Source organism: Trachemys scripta, chromosome 19, assembly GCF_013100865.1.
Source record: "Trachemys scripta elegans isolate TJP31775 chromosome 19, CAS_Tse_1.0, whole genome shotgun sequence".
Lineage (NCBI taxonomy): Eukaryota > Metazoa > Chordata > Testudines > Emydidae > Trachemys > Trachemys scripta.
In genome coordinates this window covers 2,247,035-2,266,053 of record NC_048316.1, presented here as the reverse complement: position 1 = coordinate 2,266,053, position 19,019 = coordinate 2,247,035, and the positions used below count along the sequence as shown (strand labels likewise).

Genomic DNA, 19,019 nt, shown 5'->3' with positions numbered 1-19,019 from the left:
GGGAATACTGTAAAAAGTTACAGCCATTTTTAGTGCAGAACCCACTGGTGGCAGTTCTGACCCAGCCTAGCCTTGCTGTGACTCTCACAGGCTTCCGAAGAAAGACGAGAGCACTCTGCCCTCGGTACAGAAGCAGGTGCAGAGGGATGGCTGCTTGAGGCGTTATAAAAGAAGCTACAGCGGCACTGGCAGAAGCATTGAAATTAGACAAACTTCGAGCACCACCATCAAATTATCCCCAGCTCCCATTTCATGGCTGGTGAACAAACACAACACAACTCAAAAATGCTGATAGCTGGTTAATGGAAACTCTGGAATAGCCAGACACCAAATATCCCTCGAGTTGCAATGTCAGGATCCTCCCTTGTGTGTGAGGCTCCTAAGCTTTGCCAGCTTCCAAACAAGCTCATGAACCCCACAAGAGCTGAGATTCAGCCCTGAAGGCCAGTGGGGCAACACTTCTCACGGCTACGAGCATTGAGATCACATGTCAATAGACCTTTAACTAACACACTGCTGGATGTCCAGAGCTGTGCTGAGCAATCGTACTGCTGGAAAAGAAGCATGGAGCAGAAAGTTGGCCACTGCACTGGGCTCTGCTCCTGGCTGACCCACCTTGCGCAAATCTGATTTTTAGACGTGTTTGTCACCTGTAAGTCCTATTGACCCTCACTCAACACCTCTGAAAACTCAGCCCCTTAGTAGCCCCAGCTGTTCAGCGGGGACAGCATGGTTTTCATACCTTAGCCCCTGCATAGCTCTTTTCAACTGTATCAAATCAGCGTGCAAAGTTCGACTGCATCCTGGGGCAGGTAAAAGCATCTCTGTTTTGGGAGGTGATCGCTATGTGAAAATGGAGGGGGGAAGGTAACAGATCAGCCACCAAACAGATTCCCAGCTATGCCCCAGAATGGTGCTAGAACTGCAATGATGAAGATAACCAGCAGAGTTAAGTGTCTAATGAGCATGCTGAAGAATACATGAGAAACCTTGAGTTACTCACTTTCTGAAAGAAACAAATTTTCATCAGAAAACATGGTGAATCAGCCAAAATAACTGGGATTCTTACCAACATTGGCCAAACTCAGGTGAAGTCGGCCTTTCACAACAGCGTAGACTCCTATGGGCTTCACAGTGCCATGTCTGAGAACGTCCCCACTCATCACTGTTGTGTCCTGCTCGTATTCAGTTGTCATCACCTCCAGCTCATGATGGACCTGAACTGCTCTCCGACCCTGGCGAAGCAAGTGCTGTGGGGCAAGAGGAACATATCCTGAAGCCAAAAAATGTGTGTAGCTGTTATTGTCAAGAGGCACTGTCCAGAGTGGTACATGCCCAAGAGAGACCATTGGTTTTATCTTGCAAATGGTTTGTTACATCTATGCAATTCTTTGGGGGAGTTGAGAAAGGGGGTTCCAAACAAATGCTTTATCCAAAGCCAGCAGCCCCAGTGCTCAAGAGAAGTGTCTCAGTGAGCCGGCGTGTGCACGTGACACAGGAGAGATGGGGAAGGGGATAGGTTTCATTTCTGATCTCCCATCAAACAGTGAGATAAAAGGATATCTGGTAAATGATGAAAATTCTCATGACTGCCTCCCCCTCCTCAAATCAGATCTCACCTTTTCCTGGCTTATGCAAGTGCCCCCTGACAGTCTTTCCTGGGTTCCTGCACGTGTTACCCTTTGCTCTTGTAGATCACGCGGAGCTCCTGGGTTGCAAACATTAACCACATTTTAAAACGTTTTGCTTTTCCTACTTTTGTTTTGGTTTTAGGTTCCAAGAAACTCTTGTTTCACTTTTCCCCTCACTTGACTAGCACATCCTTGCTGTGAAGTGTAATGCGCTCCCACAATACAGTGGGCACTACACCACACCAGTTAAAAGCACCTTTTTAGCTTGTGTACATTTGTGACATCTTTGGGGTTTTGTGAGGCTCAAAAGAGCTTTTCTGGGAGGTTACTGTTTTGAGATGAGACAAATCAGCTGGGAGAAAGAACTTAAGAGAAAAATGTGAATGGTAATTGGGAACTGTTTGAGAACAGAGGCCCAAAAATCATGGCCCGGCCAGGACTGAGGTCACGCCGGTGTGGCCAGCTGCAGGGGTTAACGGTTAAAGTCTGGTTAACGGTAAGCCTAAACCAGTTAAACTTTTACATCCCTAGTGCCAGTATTTAAAAAGGTAAACAAAATGACCCAGGTAATTATAGGTCTGTCACCTTGACATCAATCCTAGGCGAAATAATGGCTGATACAGGACTCAATAAGATATTAAAGGAGGGTAATATAAATAATGCCAATCAAAATGGTTTTATGGAAAACACATCTTGTCAACTAACTGGATATCTTTTTTCTATGAGATTACCAGTTTGACTGATAAAGATAACAGTGTTGATGTTAGCCTTGGTACTACACAACATTTTGATTAAGAAACTAAAATGATACAAGATCAGCATGACACATATTAAAAACTGGCTAGCTGATAGATCTCAAAACGTAATTGTAACTGGGGAATCATCATCAAGAATGTGTTTCTAGTCGGGTCCCTCAAGGATCAGTTTTTGGCCCTTGGTATTTAACATTTATATCAATGGCTTGAAATAAAACAAAATCCTCACTAATAAAGTTTGCAGATGATACAAAGATTGGGACAGTGGTAAACCATAAAGGGGACAGATCAATGATCTGGATTGCTTAGTAAGCGGGGCACAAGTAAACAATCTGCATTTCAGTGTGGCCAAATGCAAAGTCAGATATCTTGGAACAAAGAACATAGGCCATATTTATAGAATGGGAGGACTCTATCTGGGAAGCAGGGATACTGAAAAGTACTTAAGGTCACAATGGATCATCAGCTGAACATGAGCTAACAATAGGACATTGTGGCTAATGCAGTGTTTGGATGTATAAACAGGATAATATCGAGTAGGAGTAGCAAAGTTATAGTATCTCTATATTTGGCATTGGTGTGACCAATACTGGAATATTGTGTCCAGTTCTGATGTGCACAATTCAAGAAAGATGTTGAAAAGTTGGAGAGGGTTCACAAAACAGTCATGAGAATGACAAAGAATCGGAAAACATGCTTTATAGTGGAAGACTCAAAGAGCTGAATCTATTTAGCTTGTCAAAAAGAAGAGTAAGGGGAGAGTTGATCACAGTGTATGTCTAGATGAGGTACAAAAATGTGATAATAGAGAGCTCTTCAATCTAGCAGAAAAGGCGCAACACTTTCCAATGCCTAGAAGTTGAAGCTAGACGAATTCAGACTCTAAATAAGGTGCATTCTTTTCACAGTGAGGGTAATTAATCATTGGAACAACTTACCCTGGGTTGCGGTAGATTCTCCAGCAATGGAAATCTTTAAATCGAGATTGGCTGTGTTTCTATAAGATGTGCTCTAGTTCAGATAGGATTTAATTCAGGGCAGGTCTCTGGCCAGTGCTATCCAGGAGGTCAGACTAGATGGTCACAATGGTCCCGTCTGGCCTGAGAATCTCTGACTCAGGCAAGAATCAGAGAAACTTCCATAGGAGACGTAAATTGCTGTACAATTAAAGCTGATAATGAAACCCCCCATTCCCACCACACACACAAGGGAGTCGTATTTTCTGGACATAGCACAACTGTTGCCTACTTAACATAGTGTAATAGTACAAAGAAGCTCTAGAAATGGAGACGATTGTTCTGGCCATTTGGACAGAAGGCCATTAGCACTCGTCACTGCATTCAGGAGCGAGGGGAGGGAAGTGGATGCTTTCGGCGATTCAGAGCAGGATACGAACCTTTCACCGCTAGGTCACTGTGCTGAATCCAGACAGCTTAGCAGTTAATAGAAATTCCCACTCCGCCGGGGCTGTTTGGTGGCCTGTTTGCAGGGAACTAGGGGGTCTCACACCATTTCCTGGGGAACAAGTGTCTACACCACAAACCATCTCCTGCCATTTGGCACTGGTTTCCCCCTTCGTTGGCAACCTCAGTGGAGAAGCAGAGGAGTCAAGGGGCACAGAGACTGGCCCAACCTTGCAGTGCAGGTGGTGGTTCTCCAGAACAAGAATGCGGCACCCTGGCGGGGCCAAAGTCACATGTGCTGCTGCTATCCAGAGTGAGCCTGTCCAGTGAATCAGCGGGGAATGTTCATGCTCTAGTTCTGCCCCCGCAGGGCCTCCAGGAGCACAAGGAACCTCACAGCACCACCCCTTTTTTCTAAACATTTTACACACTATGACAAATTGTTCACATTTTAACACCAAAGAAATCCATGCACATTTGTAAGAAACTTCCTGAACTTACCCTATCCAGTAGCCATCCCTGCCAGCTACAGCATGGTTACTATTTTAATATTTATTTGTAGAGTAACAGAGCCTAGGGCTCTTCCGCATTGTGCACGGTGCTGTACAAACACAACCAAAGAAGGTTCCTTCGCCAGAGTTCTTGTACTTTGTAAGTAGAGATTCTGGCCTTTTTCTCCATTATCAGCAGCTATGGATTTAGTCTGGGAAAAGTTTCATACCTTCAGCTTAACTGCAGCAGATCCAATGAGGAGCAAAGAATCTCCATCCCAAATATCAATCTGTAGGTTATGGTCAGCTATATAACGTATAAACCAGCGTTGTTCTCCTGGCTTCAGAAAACCAGGATCCACCATATACTTCAGCTGCAACCCTGGAGATTCTGCAGGAAAAAGAATGTATTCCTGACAACGTAAATTAATCCTCCATGGCTTCTCAGGAGACTCATTGCTATCGAAGGGACCCCTGTGACTCCCAGTACCACTGTCTCTGAGAACCTCACAATCTTTACTGTATTTATCCCCACTACACCCTTGTGAGGCAGGGCAGGACCAGGGCCGGCTCCGGGCACCAGCATTCCAAGCAGGTGCTTGGGGCGGCAATCTGAAAGGGGCAGCAGTCTGTGTGTTTTTGCCGCCCCAAGCAGTGCGCCGAATTGCTGCCGCGGATGGCGGGGGCTGTCTGTGTGCCGTTAGGGTGGCACGCGCGTTTCCGCGGTGGCAATTCGGCGGCTTCTGTCTTCCGGCTGAAGACAGAAGCTGCCACTGAATTGCCGCCGCCGCGGAAACGCACATGCCGCCCTAACGGCACACAGACTGCCCCCGCCGTCCGCGGCGGCAATTCGGTGCACTGCTTGGGGCGTCAAAAACAACAGAGCCGGCCCTGGGCAGGACATCCCCATTTTATCGATGGGGAACTGAGGCACAGAGTGACTGCCATGGATTTCCTGTGTGACCTTGGGCACAGAGCAGGAATTGAACCTACGTCTGCCAAGTCACACAAGCACCCTAGCCACTGGACCAGATTTCCTCTTTATAGCTGTAATTTCATTCTCATCAACCTAAGGATCAAACCATTTATGAACTCCCTGAATCAGTCACTTTCAAGTTCATGTTGGGATTGACATCCACCCACAAAAAAATAAATTAATGTGGATTTTCCTTATTAATTTTCATTAGCTATTCCACATGGGGAAGGAACTTTACAAACTAAAAATGCTCTGTAGGAGGTGGGAGATTAGTTTTGCATCCCTTGGGACAAGAATTTAATAAGACATTAAAAAAACCATTTTGCTAAGAGAATCTGATTGCATTACTACAGGTTGGTTGCTTAGATGTTTTGTCTTTCTCTCTACATCTGCTTAGCTATCGCTGGAGTCAGCAGTCTACATTTCTGAATTGTGTCACTGACACTTATTGATGTTTTGCCTTATGGCTTGACATTTTGCACACTTTTAATTATATGGTGTATAAACTAATGGAAGCTTGATATTATAGCAGATACTAGTCCATTACCTTGACTTGGAGCTAAGCCTAAACCTGATTGACAAAAATCTCATTTGAACTATTCAAAAATGTAACTGAACTCTCCCAGTGGATTTTCCTCTTACCATAACATACTAGCCGAGCAAGAAAGAAACAATTTTGCTGATAAACTGCAAGAAAGGCTTAAAGCATTGACACGCTTCAGTATTCATTTTTAAACCCTAGAGAAAGGCCCAGGTGATTGGAAGAATTTAGCACCCAAAGAATAGAGCTAGAAGGCTTGTGGTCCATCTGATCCAGCCTCCCATCTCCAACAGGCAGACACTTCAGAGGAAGGTACAAGAAACCCCATAGTAAGGAACTAAAAAATGCTCAGGCCATAGGGAGGTTTTCTTCCTAGCCCCAATCAGTTAGCATGGAGATTTATACCCCTTATAAATCTGTATCCTCTCTGCTGTAACTCTGGTTTTCCATACACTTGTCTAGTCCAGTTTTGAATCCTGTTAAACTCTTGGATTAAATGATTTATTGTGGCAATGAGTTTCACAAGTTAGTTACGCATGGTATATTAAAAGGTTTCCTTGTATCTGTTTTAAATTTGCTGTCTTTTAATTTCATTGAGTAGCGCCTTGACCCAGGATGATGACAAAGGGTAAATTAGAATGTCTTATGTACCACCTCTACCCTGTTCATTATTTCATATAGCTCTGCTATGTCTCCCTTCAAACTGCATGGAGACTGGAGTATTTGGACATCTCATATAACTCTCAAACAATTGGCTACAGCCTCCAGGACTTCCTCAGAGGACAGACCATCTGGCAAGTGCTGTAACATCCCTCCTTTTTCAAACACCCTTCCACCACTAGAGCTTACCACTCCTAAGGGTTCCATCTTTGTTGATCTGGAATAACATATGGGAAGATGCAGCTGAACTGGCGGTCCCAGACTGGTCCATCTTCACCAGCTGCAGTCGTGGTGTTGTGACTGGTGGGAAACGGTAAAACTGGAAGGTGAAATACATAGTCTTGGGCCACGTTGTCCCCAGGCCATCCTGTGGAATCCTTGACCAAAAAACATCTCTGGATTAACTCCTCTTGTTACAGACCCAGCAATTTGTATGTGCTTTGCAAGTGCTTGTGAACCATTTGAGAAGCAAATGAACTGGGGAAGATCCATGATATTAAGTGTATTCAAATTGGTTTGGGAGGCTTCCTTTGAAGCCATCATGACAGGAAGGACAAGGGTTTTTTTTGCTTTCAATGAACTCGTAGTACATGTGACTTCTGCTCTTTGGTACAGAGTTCCCAGCTTCAAGACCAGGTGGGAATGGTATTTTACTTTCAGAATTACAGTGCACTGTAGTCAGTGGAAAATACACAAATGGTGCATAATCAAGATAAAACGACCATCACAGAAAAGCCTTTCCAAGTGAAGCTTTCCTGTCTGTAAATAAGGAGTTACTCAGTAATTAGTTTTACATTACAATCTGGCTAATGTGAACAAAAAAATTAATTTGGAACTGACTCAATGCATAAAACATCTAAAATGGAACGTTCATTGTCTCACAGGCACTTCTGGTGCTTTTGTTACCATGGCAGTTGCTCAGACATGCCTCAGCCAAGCAAGGTGAAAGTCCTAAGGAAGGGGCATGGGAGATGGATACGAGGACCTGTCAGAATCATCAAGCCAAAGAGCAGCACGCAGATCAGTATGGAAATGGATGCTATTGCAGGAAGAGATGTGAATCCAACCTGAAAATGGGGCAGTAGGATTTCAGGGCATTACCTGGTGAAGGCAAGGAACTGCAAAATGATTTCATTGCTTTGCAAGAAGTCAGCTTCTTCCCTTTGAGGGTTGAAGTTCACAGGGTCTGCAGGGTCCACAACTTCTGCTGGCTCCTTGTTACAGTCCAGGATTTCTGGAAAGCCAGCGGCATGCAAGCGAGACAGAGAGGCCCGAGTGAGGACAGAGCTAGAGCTGAAAGAGAAATGGCTTTGAGTTTCCTGGGACCCAGATGCCATTGGAATCCTGACCCCTTCTGCCAGGTCCCTCCTGCCACCCCAGCATCTTCCGGACGGGGTTCTGTGTGAGGTAGAAGCATTTAGGGACATTTTCAGTAAGAGGCAGGATGACATGTGCGGGACTGTTGAACATCACAGAACTCCACCCCCATGTGCTTGCATCGCTCAGGCAGCAATTCCCCTGTTCCCATTCCAGCTACCATTAGCCCTGCCTTAGAGCCTCACCTTCCAGTCTGTGTTCCCATGGCAACAATAGGCGCGTGCACGGGCGTGAATGGCAGCTCCTGCAGCTGGTCGCTTGCAGAGGAATCCAGGATCAAGGAGCTGGGGTTGAGGTCAGCCTCCAAGTGCGTTATGCCACCGCGGCTGCCTCCATGTGGGAGCTCCTGCTGACAAACAAGGGCGCCCCATGAAACGGACCGTTCCCAGCTGGGTGGTGATAGAGCGGTGAGGGGCAGGGCTCTGCAGGGCGCACTGAGGGAGCTGCCCAGCCCAGGCTGCTCCACTCAGACAACTTGTCTTCCTCACAGGGCAGCGTGGGGGCAGCAGATGCAGTGCAGGCAGCCAGTTCCCCCTCTGTTCTCAGCAGAAGTGTTGTCCTCACAGCCCTACTCAGCTGAGCAGAAGATGAGCATCACCTTTCCTATCTCATATATGTTCTACTGCACAGCTCACCGGGCAGGGCACAAGCAATGGGGGACGGGCAGAACCCAGGAGTCATTCCCACCACTGTACCCGGGGCAGTCTCTCCATAAAGGAAAGTGCCCCCGAGCAGGCAGAGTTCATGCGTTCTCACATACCTGGCTTGTCTACATTTTGAATTCAGATTTCCCACACACACACCCCACATTTATTTTGGGCTGCAATGACCATAGGAATGATTGAACCCAGCCCAGCATGTACTGTATAGCTCTGTGGGAAGGGACACACGCCAAACACATGCGGGTAGGAACATCCCTCTCTGCAAGGGCTAGCCAATGCAGGGGCCACCACATAAACCCAACCAGGAACCTTACTGCATGTTCACGTCGGCGCATCCCAGGGGAGCGGGGGACTGGAGAGCCGGTTTGCCGTTTCAACGGGGGTTTGGACGAGTGGCTTACAGGAGGAGAACGGGGTGATGCAGACAACTGGGATATCGACAACTGAAAAGAAAATTATTATAATTAAGATGATGATATTAACTCTACTAATGAGGCTGCTGAAGGAGGAACTGCCAAGGTGCAATCTGGACTGTGGAAAATCTTGCTGGATTAGGAGGGCCAGGAACTCCAACATACGTTGGCAGTTTATTTTACATGGTCTGTGCAAATGTAAATGGTCAGGAATGACCGAACTGAGCTACCCCTCTGCTGTTCAGATACGCAGCACAGCTCGGACACTTATGGGTTCCAGACAGGCCTGAACTACGTTTTCTAATTCAGCTGTTGATGCTGCAGTGTGCTGTACATTGTTTTGCAGAAAAACCCACAAACGTTTGACAAGAGCAAACAGTCTAATAATGCATGCTCATGAAGTATTAAATTTCATCAAAAATATTACCGTGTAAAGATCTCTGTAACAAGAAAAAAAACAACAAATAGGCTTTCAATGTTTGTATTTGGCCTTAAATCCTGAGAACTATCCCTGCAAAAATTATACGTCATTGTCAATACACTTCCACTGTGCTATAGAACAAAAGCCTGCAAATCTGGTCTGCTGCAAATGACTCCCTCAAAAAATACAAAGTCCAGGGCCTGAGAACAGCTCAGAGATTTCTGCCCAGCAAATGATATGTAGATTCTGGTTTGCTGCTTCTGGGGATATGGATTATAGCAGGAAATTGTTGTAGTTTGGCCACAAAGACCTTAGAAAGTGATACCCAGTGGGATATCGGCATAACTCAGTGAGCTGGATCGCACTATATGAAAATAGCTATTTTCAAGGAAATGCTGCTGTGTGCGCTAAACTTCTCCGTCTAGTTTATACACTAATCATGTCTGTGTGTGGACATTTCACATTTTACTACCGAACTAGGCAGGTTCTCTACAACAGTATTTTTCAGGGCCTTATTGATGGGAAAAATTTGACCTGGAACAAACAAACGAACAAACCCATAGAAGAATTATTTTTATTTGTCTTATAACTTAATGGTAATTGAGAATAAGGTAAATATATGATCAAAGAAAGATGAGCAGCAGAACCGGCTATTTCAAAGCCTGCCTTTTATGCAGTATTATGTACAAATATGATTTATGAAATACTGACTTTTCATCTAGTGATCTTCAAGGGCAGATTACAGTAGCCTAAACCTTGATCATCTCTCACTGAAGACAACTATAAATTTCTCCTCTCTGTCTTCTCCTGGGCTACACAAATGACCACTGTTGATGTCCTCTTCTCCTGGCACTCTAACCAAGTCACCGCTCCTGAGCCCCCTTCTTTGCTTCCTGTCTCTTCTCTCTCAGATTCAAACTCCTTTATTTATCAGTGGTGACTGGGCCATGCGTCTCCGTGGTGTCACTCCATTAACTAACCAGAGTTACACCAGAGGGAAATTGCACCTTTAGAATCTTCATATTTAACCTGTTATTGATTTGAAAACATAAACTTAAAAAAAAAAAATCAGCTGCAACATTTCCCCTCCTGGCCCCTTTCTAAGAAAGACTCATCGAACTAAAATAATTGATGCTTAAATCTAATGTCCCAGTAAGGCAACTGCAGAGGGCACATGTTGCACCATCAGGCACTTACCCCAGGTCCTTGAGGATAGTCTTGAGTGGAAACCAACATCTGGGGGGAAGATGGTGCACCTATCGGGGAGCAGAGACAAGAGAAGGTGCAGTGAGCCTCCAGAACAGTCAGAGATCTAGCTGTCGGATTGATCAAATGCCAAATTTTTGTTTCCATTAAAGCCAGTTAAAGTTTTCCTATATTCCACGGCCGGAAGGGACCATTGTGATCATCTAGTCTGAGCTCCTGTATCAGACAGGTCAGAGAACATCTCTCATAGAATTCCTAGAGCAGATCTTATAGAAAAACATCCAATCTTGATTTACAAATAGTCAGTGATGCAAAATCCACCATGACCCTTGGTAAATTGTTTCTGTGGTTAATTACATTCACTTTTTAAAATGTGCACCTTATTTCCAGTCTGAATTTGTCTAGCTCCAACTTCCAACCACTGGATTGTGTTATATTTTTCTCTGCAGGATTGAAGAGACCATTATTAAATATTTGTTCCCCGTGTAGGTACTTACAGATCAAGTGATCCCTCAACTTCCCTTTGTTACACCACATAGATTGAGCTCTTTGAGTCTGTCACTACAAGACAGGTTTTCAAATTCTTTAATCATTCTTGTGGCTCTTGTCTGGACCCTCACCAATTTATCAACATCCTTCTTGAACTGTGGGCATCAGAACTGGATGCAGGATTCCAGCAAGGAATGCACCCGTGCCAAACATGGAGGTAAAATAACTTCTCTACTCCTATTCGAGATTTCCCTGTTTCTTTATCCCAGTATCACATTAGCTCTTCTGGACACAGCATCACACTGGGAGCACAAGTTTAGTTGATTATCCACCATGACCTCAAACCTTTTCCAGTCACTGCTTCCTGGGATAGAGTCCTCCACCCTGTAAGTGTGGCCAACATCCTTTGTTCCTAGATGCATATATTTACATCGAACCATTAAAACACATATCATTTGCTTGCATCTGTTTACCAAGTGATCCAGATCGCTCTGAACCAGTGAACTGACCTCTTCATTATTTACCACTCCCCCACTTTTTGTGTCATCTGCAAACTTTATCAGTGATGATTTTATGATTTCTTCCAGGTCATTCATAAAAATATTAAATAGCATAGGGCCAAGAATCAGTCTCTGAGGGACCTTGCTGGAAACACACCGATTGGATGATTCCTCCCCATTTTCAATTACATTTTGAGACCAACCAGTTAGCCAGTTTTTAATCCATTTAATGTGCTCTTTTAAAACTCTTGGATGCAAGTTATCTGGACCTGCTGATTTTAAAATGTCGAACATTAGTAGCTTCTGTTTTAACATCCTTCAGAGCCTCTAGTGGAATGGAAAGAGTGCTATCATCACCATGTGATGAGACGATATCATCTGTTTTTCCTCCAAATACAGGACAGAAATACTTATTGAACGTTTCTGCCTTTTCTGCATTATTATTGATAATTCTACCACTTCCATCTAGTTATGGACCAATACCATTGTCAGGTTTCTTTCTGTCCTAATATATTTTTAAAAATCCTTCTTATTGTCCTTAATGCTGCTGGCCATAGACTTCTTCTCATTGTGTCCCTTGGCTTCCCTTATCAATTTTCTATAATTCCTAACTTCTGATTTATATTCATTACTATCTACTTCCCATTCTTATATATTATTTTTTGTAGATGCCTTCACTTTCTCTCTAAACCAGGTCAGTTTTTTAACCAGCATGGCCTTCTTCCTCAGTTGTTGGATTGTGGCTTTTTGTGCATCTAGTAAGTTGTTCTTAAATGATTCCTAATTATCATTCAAATTTTTTTGATTAAACTCTTCCTCCCAGCTGATCTGGTGAAGACACTTAACTATGGGGATGTGAGACACTGTATTTCAGCCATTTGGCTGACTTACTTTTGCAATAGGATTGTCACCTGGAAAAAAAAAATGTGTAGCAGTTCACTGGGAGTTTTTTAAGGGAATTAGGCTAAATCTGCCATTTAGTACTTTCCTGTTGTAAAACATAGATTGTCTATCGCTAGACAGTACTGCATTTTCCCTTGAAGACATGTGGTACTGGCTAAGTGGATTGCTTAATGAGACGTGAACGTTTTGGGATACTTAAGGTTTTCATGGCTATTCTATTATTTCTTGTCACTATTTCATCGGTTTGTACATTCATGCCCTGAAATTGCCTGGGTTTTGTTGTGTTTATCTTTGGCTGGTCTACTTGTTCTCTGGCACTAGATGAACTTGCTCTTCTACTAAGCAAGAAATCCTGTTGCACAGACTCCAAGCACAGATGTTTTCTGGCAATGCTGAGACTTAGTTTTGCTTTCTCCAATTCTCCAACTGACCCAACCCTCCCTGCCCGGCGTTCTCCGCCCACCATGCCTGGCTGGGCCCCCAGGACCCGCCTCTCCTGGTACCTGGCACCACGTCTTCCTGAGACAACACACGAGGAGGGAAGCACACAGGGTCACATGGCCCCCTTCCCCAGATTTCTGCCAGAATGTGGCCAGCAGCAGCCTTTCGGCCCTGTGCGGAAGGGAAAGGACAGGAGCTGTTTCCAGTTTCAGAGGAGGAGGAGGGGCGGGAAAGGATGACCTGGCCTATGTCTTTGCAAAGCTCACTTCCCAACCCCCCACCCCCGGCTGGAAGCAGCTGGTCCCTTCCTACCCGCACACTGTCGAAAAGCAGCTAACAAACCCAGGCTGCTGCTGGCCACTGACATAACCCTGCCGCCTCCTGTCCCCTGGCTACAGCACGGGCAGGAAGGGGTTAAGCCCTAAGGCTGCATTGTGCACCAGGGCCCAGGGAGCTGGACTGCAGGGGCTTCAGGGAACCTGCCAGAGATATGGCTCAGCAGGGGAGGGTGCCTAGGGGACGGAGCAGCCCTGCGCTACCTGGGGGCAGGACCCAGGGCGGCGGGGGAGGGGGGGGACATCTGAAGGATGGCTTAAATATGGGACTGTCCCTTTAAAAACAGGACGTAAGCATCCAAACATTCCACTCCTGTTCCAGATCCTGTCTGAAGGATCCCATCCTATTAGGTTTGTCAAACTGCCTCGTAAATCTCAGGAGAACAGGCCTCCCTGGGGGATTTCTACTCTTTCTGCTCTTGGATGCCTTGTATAAGCCACAGGAAGAGCCCAACTTGTAGCATTTTGCAACTTCTATCACACACTGGTACCAGGAGGGGCAGAAACACAAACAAAATGGAAAGAATGTCAACCACCCAGTGCAAGTGGGAGAGAACCACGTGTCAGTTCTCCATTCCCCACACCCTGTTTGCCGGCCTCTAGCAATGGCAAAGGCGAGATTTCAGTTTGATTTTAGAATTCTGACTGTTGCTGCCCAGAACAGCAGGATTGGTGTGGGCTATAGGAACTAGGTATCGTCCCTTTAAACAGTTTGTGAGCCTTCTAGTGGCTCTCACTGTGTTCTGTGGTTTAGAAACCACCAGGACCCAACCAGAGCAGCAGGTGTTTAGCTAGGCCCTGCAATGTTGTGTACATGTAGCACTGGTATTTGGACCCCCTCAACATGTCCATGTAGTTTCTTCATATTACATCTATTGTGTAAGGAGCCAAAGACATCAGTGTGTGGCACAACAAGCAACTGGACTGATGGGAGGTCTATCCAAGCTTCTTTGGCCATGAAGTCCTGATGTGAGTCTCAGAGGGAGAGAAAACCTCCAATGAGGTAAAAAAGACAAGAATAAAATAGTTCTGCATCCCAAACTGGTGCAAAGACTATCTTTTGCATACAGCCTCTTTCGCAACTACTCGCTTTAATCTGTTTCATGTAAAATCACGGTATTTTTTGAGCGCTTCAAAGCTTATGTGCAACATCTGCTCAGTCCTTCTCCAAGAGTAACCTTTTTTTTCCAAGAGTAGCTAGAAAAAAGGTTATTCACACTGTAACTTGTAAGAGAAGTACATGCTGCATGAGTGATTATCTTTAACAGGGATCTGACCTAACAGATTGTACCAAGTCCTGCTGTGCACTTGTAATTACGATCAACTTCTAAATAGGTAAAACAAGCATCAGTTCTGATTACAATGAATAAGCAGGGTCTGCAGCCATGAGACACCTAGAAGGAACTGCTGGAGAATTAATCCATTGGACGCATCCCAGAACAGAATTAATTCTTATGTCCCTTTTAATAAATGGGATGATATAACAGCCATCCTATTGGCCAAAATAGGCAACACCATGGCCCTAGCAGTGCACAGCACTAGCTCTTTCAGGTGAAGATGTCCCCTTTATCCAATCAAAAAGGAAAGGCAGGAATCAGCGTCTAAGTGCACTTCAGTCTGGAACATTTGAATGACTGGGGAGCCCTTTAGGTAGCACATCAGATCACACAGAGTCTGTTTTACTTACGCAATAATTCCCACTGCGGGGGGCGCCACAACATGATGCCCAGTGACAATAAGAGTTCTGTCTTTTAAGCCCAAGGCAAGGAGGCACCTTAAGGATGTCTCTGTCGGTTATTCTACTGCAGAGTTTAGGGAGAAAGGGGATTGCTCCTATCAGAAGATGTTACTTTTTTTAAGGAACAATGTGGGATTAAAAAAAACTCCACTAAAAGCTTCCACGTGCCTTTGGGCTTCTGGCAGGGGTTGGAGACTGATGGGAGCGGATTGGTGGACTCTGTTCAGAAGTCTGTTTGTGTAGCGTAGTCTCCTAGCTGCCTGCTGCTTTACAATGTGATCCAACGCTACTGCGCTTACATCAGAAAAACAGCCACAGGTGCTGCCCCAAATAATCGCCATCATTGCACTAACTTCCAGCTTCCGTCCAACATGAACACTGAAGGGGATTTCTAGGTGCACTTAAAAATAAAGGGAAGGGGGCAGGCCTTTTACAAATAACCCTAAAAGGCCCTTCTCGAGCAAACCTAGATTTGTTCAAGCGGGTCTGTGCACTCTCTGGATGCTCAGTACGTCCCCTCACATGCAGTTAGCTTTTCTTGAAGGGGCAGAAGCACTCATGACGTATGTTCAGTCAGAACCACTGTTGTCTCCCTGCACTTGGTCGCTCTGGGCAGCATTACAGAGCACAGCATCGCTCCTTGACAGCTCAAACACTCCTCCTCCTTACAACAACCTGAAAACTGAAACAATAAGCAGGGAAGGGAGGGAGCACATGTTATGTTTTGTTCCACCTGTGTGCAACATCCCAACACAATGAGGCCGGACTTTTCAAAGGAATCTAGCACCCAACTCCCACAGAAGCATGCATCAAGTTATTGTTAAGGGCTAACTAATTGTGACTCTCAACATGCCTCTGAAGTGAGTAAACTTCACAGGAGAGGAAGCTGAGGTGGCACACGGTTAAGAGACCTGGGGAGTCAGCAGCAGATCCCAGATAAGAATTCAGATCTCCTAATTTCCAATCCCCTCTTCCACCACGGGAAAACACCATTTCTCTACACTACACATAGACACACAACATAACAAATCCCAAGTCATTCTTATCGCCTAGCTTCATTTTTGGTATCCTGTTGTCCCCCCCTTTCGCCCCCCTCCCCCATACACACCCCTTTGAAGCCTGGAAGGTGCCAATTCCCACACCAGCTGAGGAAAGGTTCTGTCAGTTTCTGTTACACTCTTGGTCAATAAATCAACTCAATTTAAAGCAGCTTGACTGAGTGAGCTCTCCCATCACTGAACACAGGGTTCAGAGTCATTTTAGAAATTATTAGGCTTTGCATTGATCTTTTAGTTTAAAACCATTATAGAACATTGACAATGTCAGATATATTTCTACTCAAGATTAATTGATGTTAACACCTCCCAAAAAAACTCTGAAAAAAACTTTATATTGGGACAATAATTTAAAATACAAAGTCCAAATTTCTATTGCCCTACACTAACTCTGTTTCCATGTAAATGTGCCGTCTTATAAAATACAAAGAAGTCTAAAAAGTCTAGGCTACAAGCAAGCAGAATTGTTTTTAAACAGACTTTTTTCAAAGATCTCCAGGAGGCATTAGTCACTCTTCAGGAAAAATATTCCAGAAGAATTTACCATAAGATAGTTTCCAGCTGTTTATTAAATATAACACAGAAGTCAAAGTCAGGGGCTGGAGTACACTACGACCTTCCAACTGAATCTAAAAACTAGTGTCCATCTGGAAAGATTGCTTGAGACAAAGGTAAAATTAGATTGCCAACTGCGCAAATATCCAGGCCTGTCCTGAGATTAATTTTTCATGACATTTTATTACTCCACAGCCAGTCTCCACTCACTGAGTGCAGCTGTCAGCAAAATAATTAAGATTTTTCATTCAGATTTTCTAACACTTGATCACATACCAAACCATACAGCTTGGAAGCCAGCTTGCCCTTGGCAGAGAAATCAGGAGCCAAAAGGGTTAATTATAAAGTTGCAAATGGACTTATTTCTTTCAAGTTCCTCTGTGTGTGTGTGTGTGTGTGTGTGTGTGTGTGTGAGAGAGAGAGAGAGAGAGAGAGAGAGAGAGATCCATATTTCTCCAATGTCCCTCATTTCATTTTAGTCCCAAAGTTTTCTTGGGCCACACAAAAATGGTGTCCCCTTAATGTTATTGTTGAAAATTAGTGATATCAGCAATCGGGTCTCATGAGGTTGAAAGCACCATCAGGGTTAACAACACTGAAGGCAGGAATCTCACAGCATTTTGAGCTTCCTTCATGAATGATTTTGATGTCCCTCCTTTTGGATTGTCACAGCACACTGCATTCTGCGTCTGGGTTGGGTGGAGAGGGATGGTGTGTCTGCCATTAACCGCCTTGGGCAGGGAAAGGAACGCTGCTTTTCAGCTGAGACTTAGCTGAGTTCTCCTGTCTGGAATCCCCTCCTGAAATTGGACTAAGGTTTAAAAAGAAACAAAACTGAGCTCTGCTTGTCCAAGGTGCTAGACTGGCAGCTCTTGGGCATTGAATCCGCTCTTTCCTGCAAGGCAGTTACAGCATGTAGCTGTGCACATACAACAGAAGTGCGAGCTACCTATGCTCTCCTGCCACTGGTGTGCATCTCTGCTACAGTCAGCAGGAAAGGGCTAATAATTGTGTCCCACTGAGTCCTTGCTTCTCTGCTGAGATGGCTAACAAAGGTACCCCGCGGTTCTGGATCCTGTACCTGGAAATCTGTTCCTCCTCCTGCCTGGAACAGTTCTCGCTACTTTCTAGGAAGCCCTCTTGAACAAGGGAAGTGACTGCATCACTCTGGCTTTCAGTCTAAGCCTATGAAGGGAGCTGTGCTGCGGGAACAGAGCCCCCAGCATGCAAGTCTGGGCCGGACGAGCACAACTACAAAGGTATTTTTGCATAAATCACCCTAAGAGAATACAGCAAGATCAGCTCTAGCGTTAGAACAAAACCTTTACCGGACTGGGCACGTGACACGAGGACACTGCTGGGACCCACACAGGCAGCTCAGTACAGACACGCAGGGAGGTGTGCTGGAGCCAGCTCCCCCTGAACATAAAACAGGCTCTAGACCGGGACGCAGGCTGAGCAGTGGCGGGGTGGGACGTGCTTCCTGAGGAGGTTCACATCAAAGGAGGAGAATGGCGTGTCGCAATCGCCAGTAACAAACGGGTTTCTGTCAGAGTTCACACAAAAAAAAAAATAGTCAACGTGAATTTGAAGCTTTTTTTGACAACTCTGAGGAATGAAGTCTCAGATCCCCAGAACAGGGACAACCTGGACAGCAACAGTGCAAGCTTCCCTGCCATCACCCATAACCTGGGTGTCCTGCCCCTGTCCTGCAGAGACCAGGTCTCCAGGCTCAATCTTTTTGGCTCTACAAACATTTGTCCTCTATGCTCACATGGCCAACAAGCACGGCAGTCATTGCTAATTTGGTGGAGGTCTGAACTAGGGACTGGACAAGAGCACCAGGAAGTAGACACAGACTATTAACTCATTCCAGAGAGGCCACCCGGAGCTTTCGCTAATGGCTTATGATCTCGAAGATGTCATGTCCCATGTGGAAAGTTAGTTTTAGTGGTCCCAAGAATTCACAGGGTAGCATTTCTGTCATGCTACGCAATAGGAGAGCAGAATGTTGCAGACATAGGAAGCCTATCCAATCAAAGACACCCAGGAGTGGCAGGCAGGGTTTGAATCTTGCAGCTCTTTCTACTATGCACATGTGCTGGTCAGTCACTGATGTGCCAACAATACGTGGCACAATTCTGGGCCATTCCTGAAGTCTCACACCTTCTGATGATCTCCCTTACTTTTTCCTGTCAGCAGGGGTGTCTATGGCATAGTTAGGGACACAAAGGTGGGATTGCAATGTTGCACTAGGACCAGTGACAGGAATACTAATAAACTGGGTGTTGATGGAAGCCTGCTGAACTGCAATCCTTCCCCTCTGTACCTCGAGGAGACAGGTGTTGTATGGACGGGATAGCCGTGCTGCCGCAGAGACTTGGGTCTTTTGGAGTAAGGCTGCCTCCGTTTCAATAAATGCTAATAGGAATTTAATGTTAACTGTGCAAACTGGAGGAGTTTGCTC

General features: G+C 45.2%; 1 protein-coding gene across 5 annotated transcripts in view; it reads right to left on the bottom strand.

Moving 5' to 3' along the window:
- Window positions 1–19,019, bottom strand: part of NPHP4 (nephrocystin 4) — a 103,247-nt gene that overhangs the window by 24,487 nt on the left and 59,741 nt on the right. For 4 of the 5 annotated variants that reach the window (XM_034753047.1, XM_034753051.1, XM_034753049.1 and 1 more), the window contains 7 exons: window positions 10,528–10,586; window positions 8,811–8,939; window positions 8,020–8,183; window positions 7,559–7,750; window positions 6,647–6,834; window positions 4,511–4,671; window positions 1,070–1,250 (listed from right to left, as the gene is read on the bottom strand). In XM_034753047.1, coding sequence (XP_034608938.1) covers window positions 1,070–1,250; window positions 4,511–4,671; window positions 6,647–6,834; window positions 7,559–7,750; window positions 8,020–8,183; window positions 8,811–8,939; window positions 10,528–10,586 — 1,074 coding nt within the window. The remainder of the gene's footprint in view (window positions 1–1,069; window positions 1,251–4,510; window positions 4,672–6,646; window positions 6,835–7,558; window positions 7,751–8,019; window positions 8,184–8,810; window positions 8,940–10,527; window positions 10,587–19,019) is intronic. The other variant, XM_034753050.1, reaches the window with a different exon arrangement.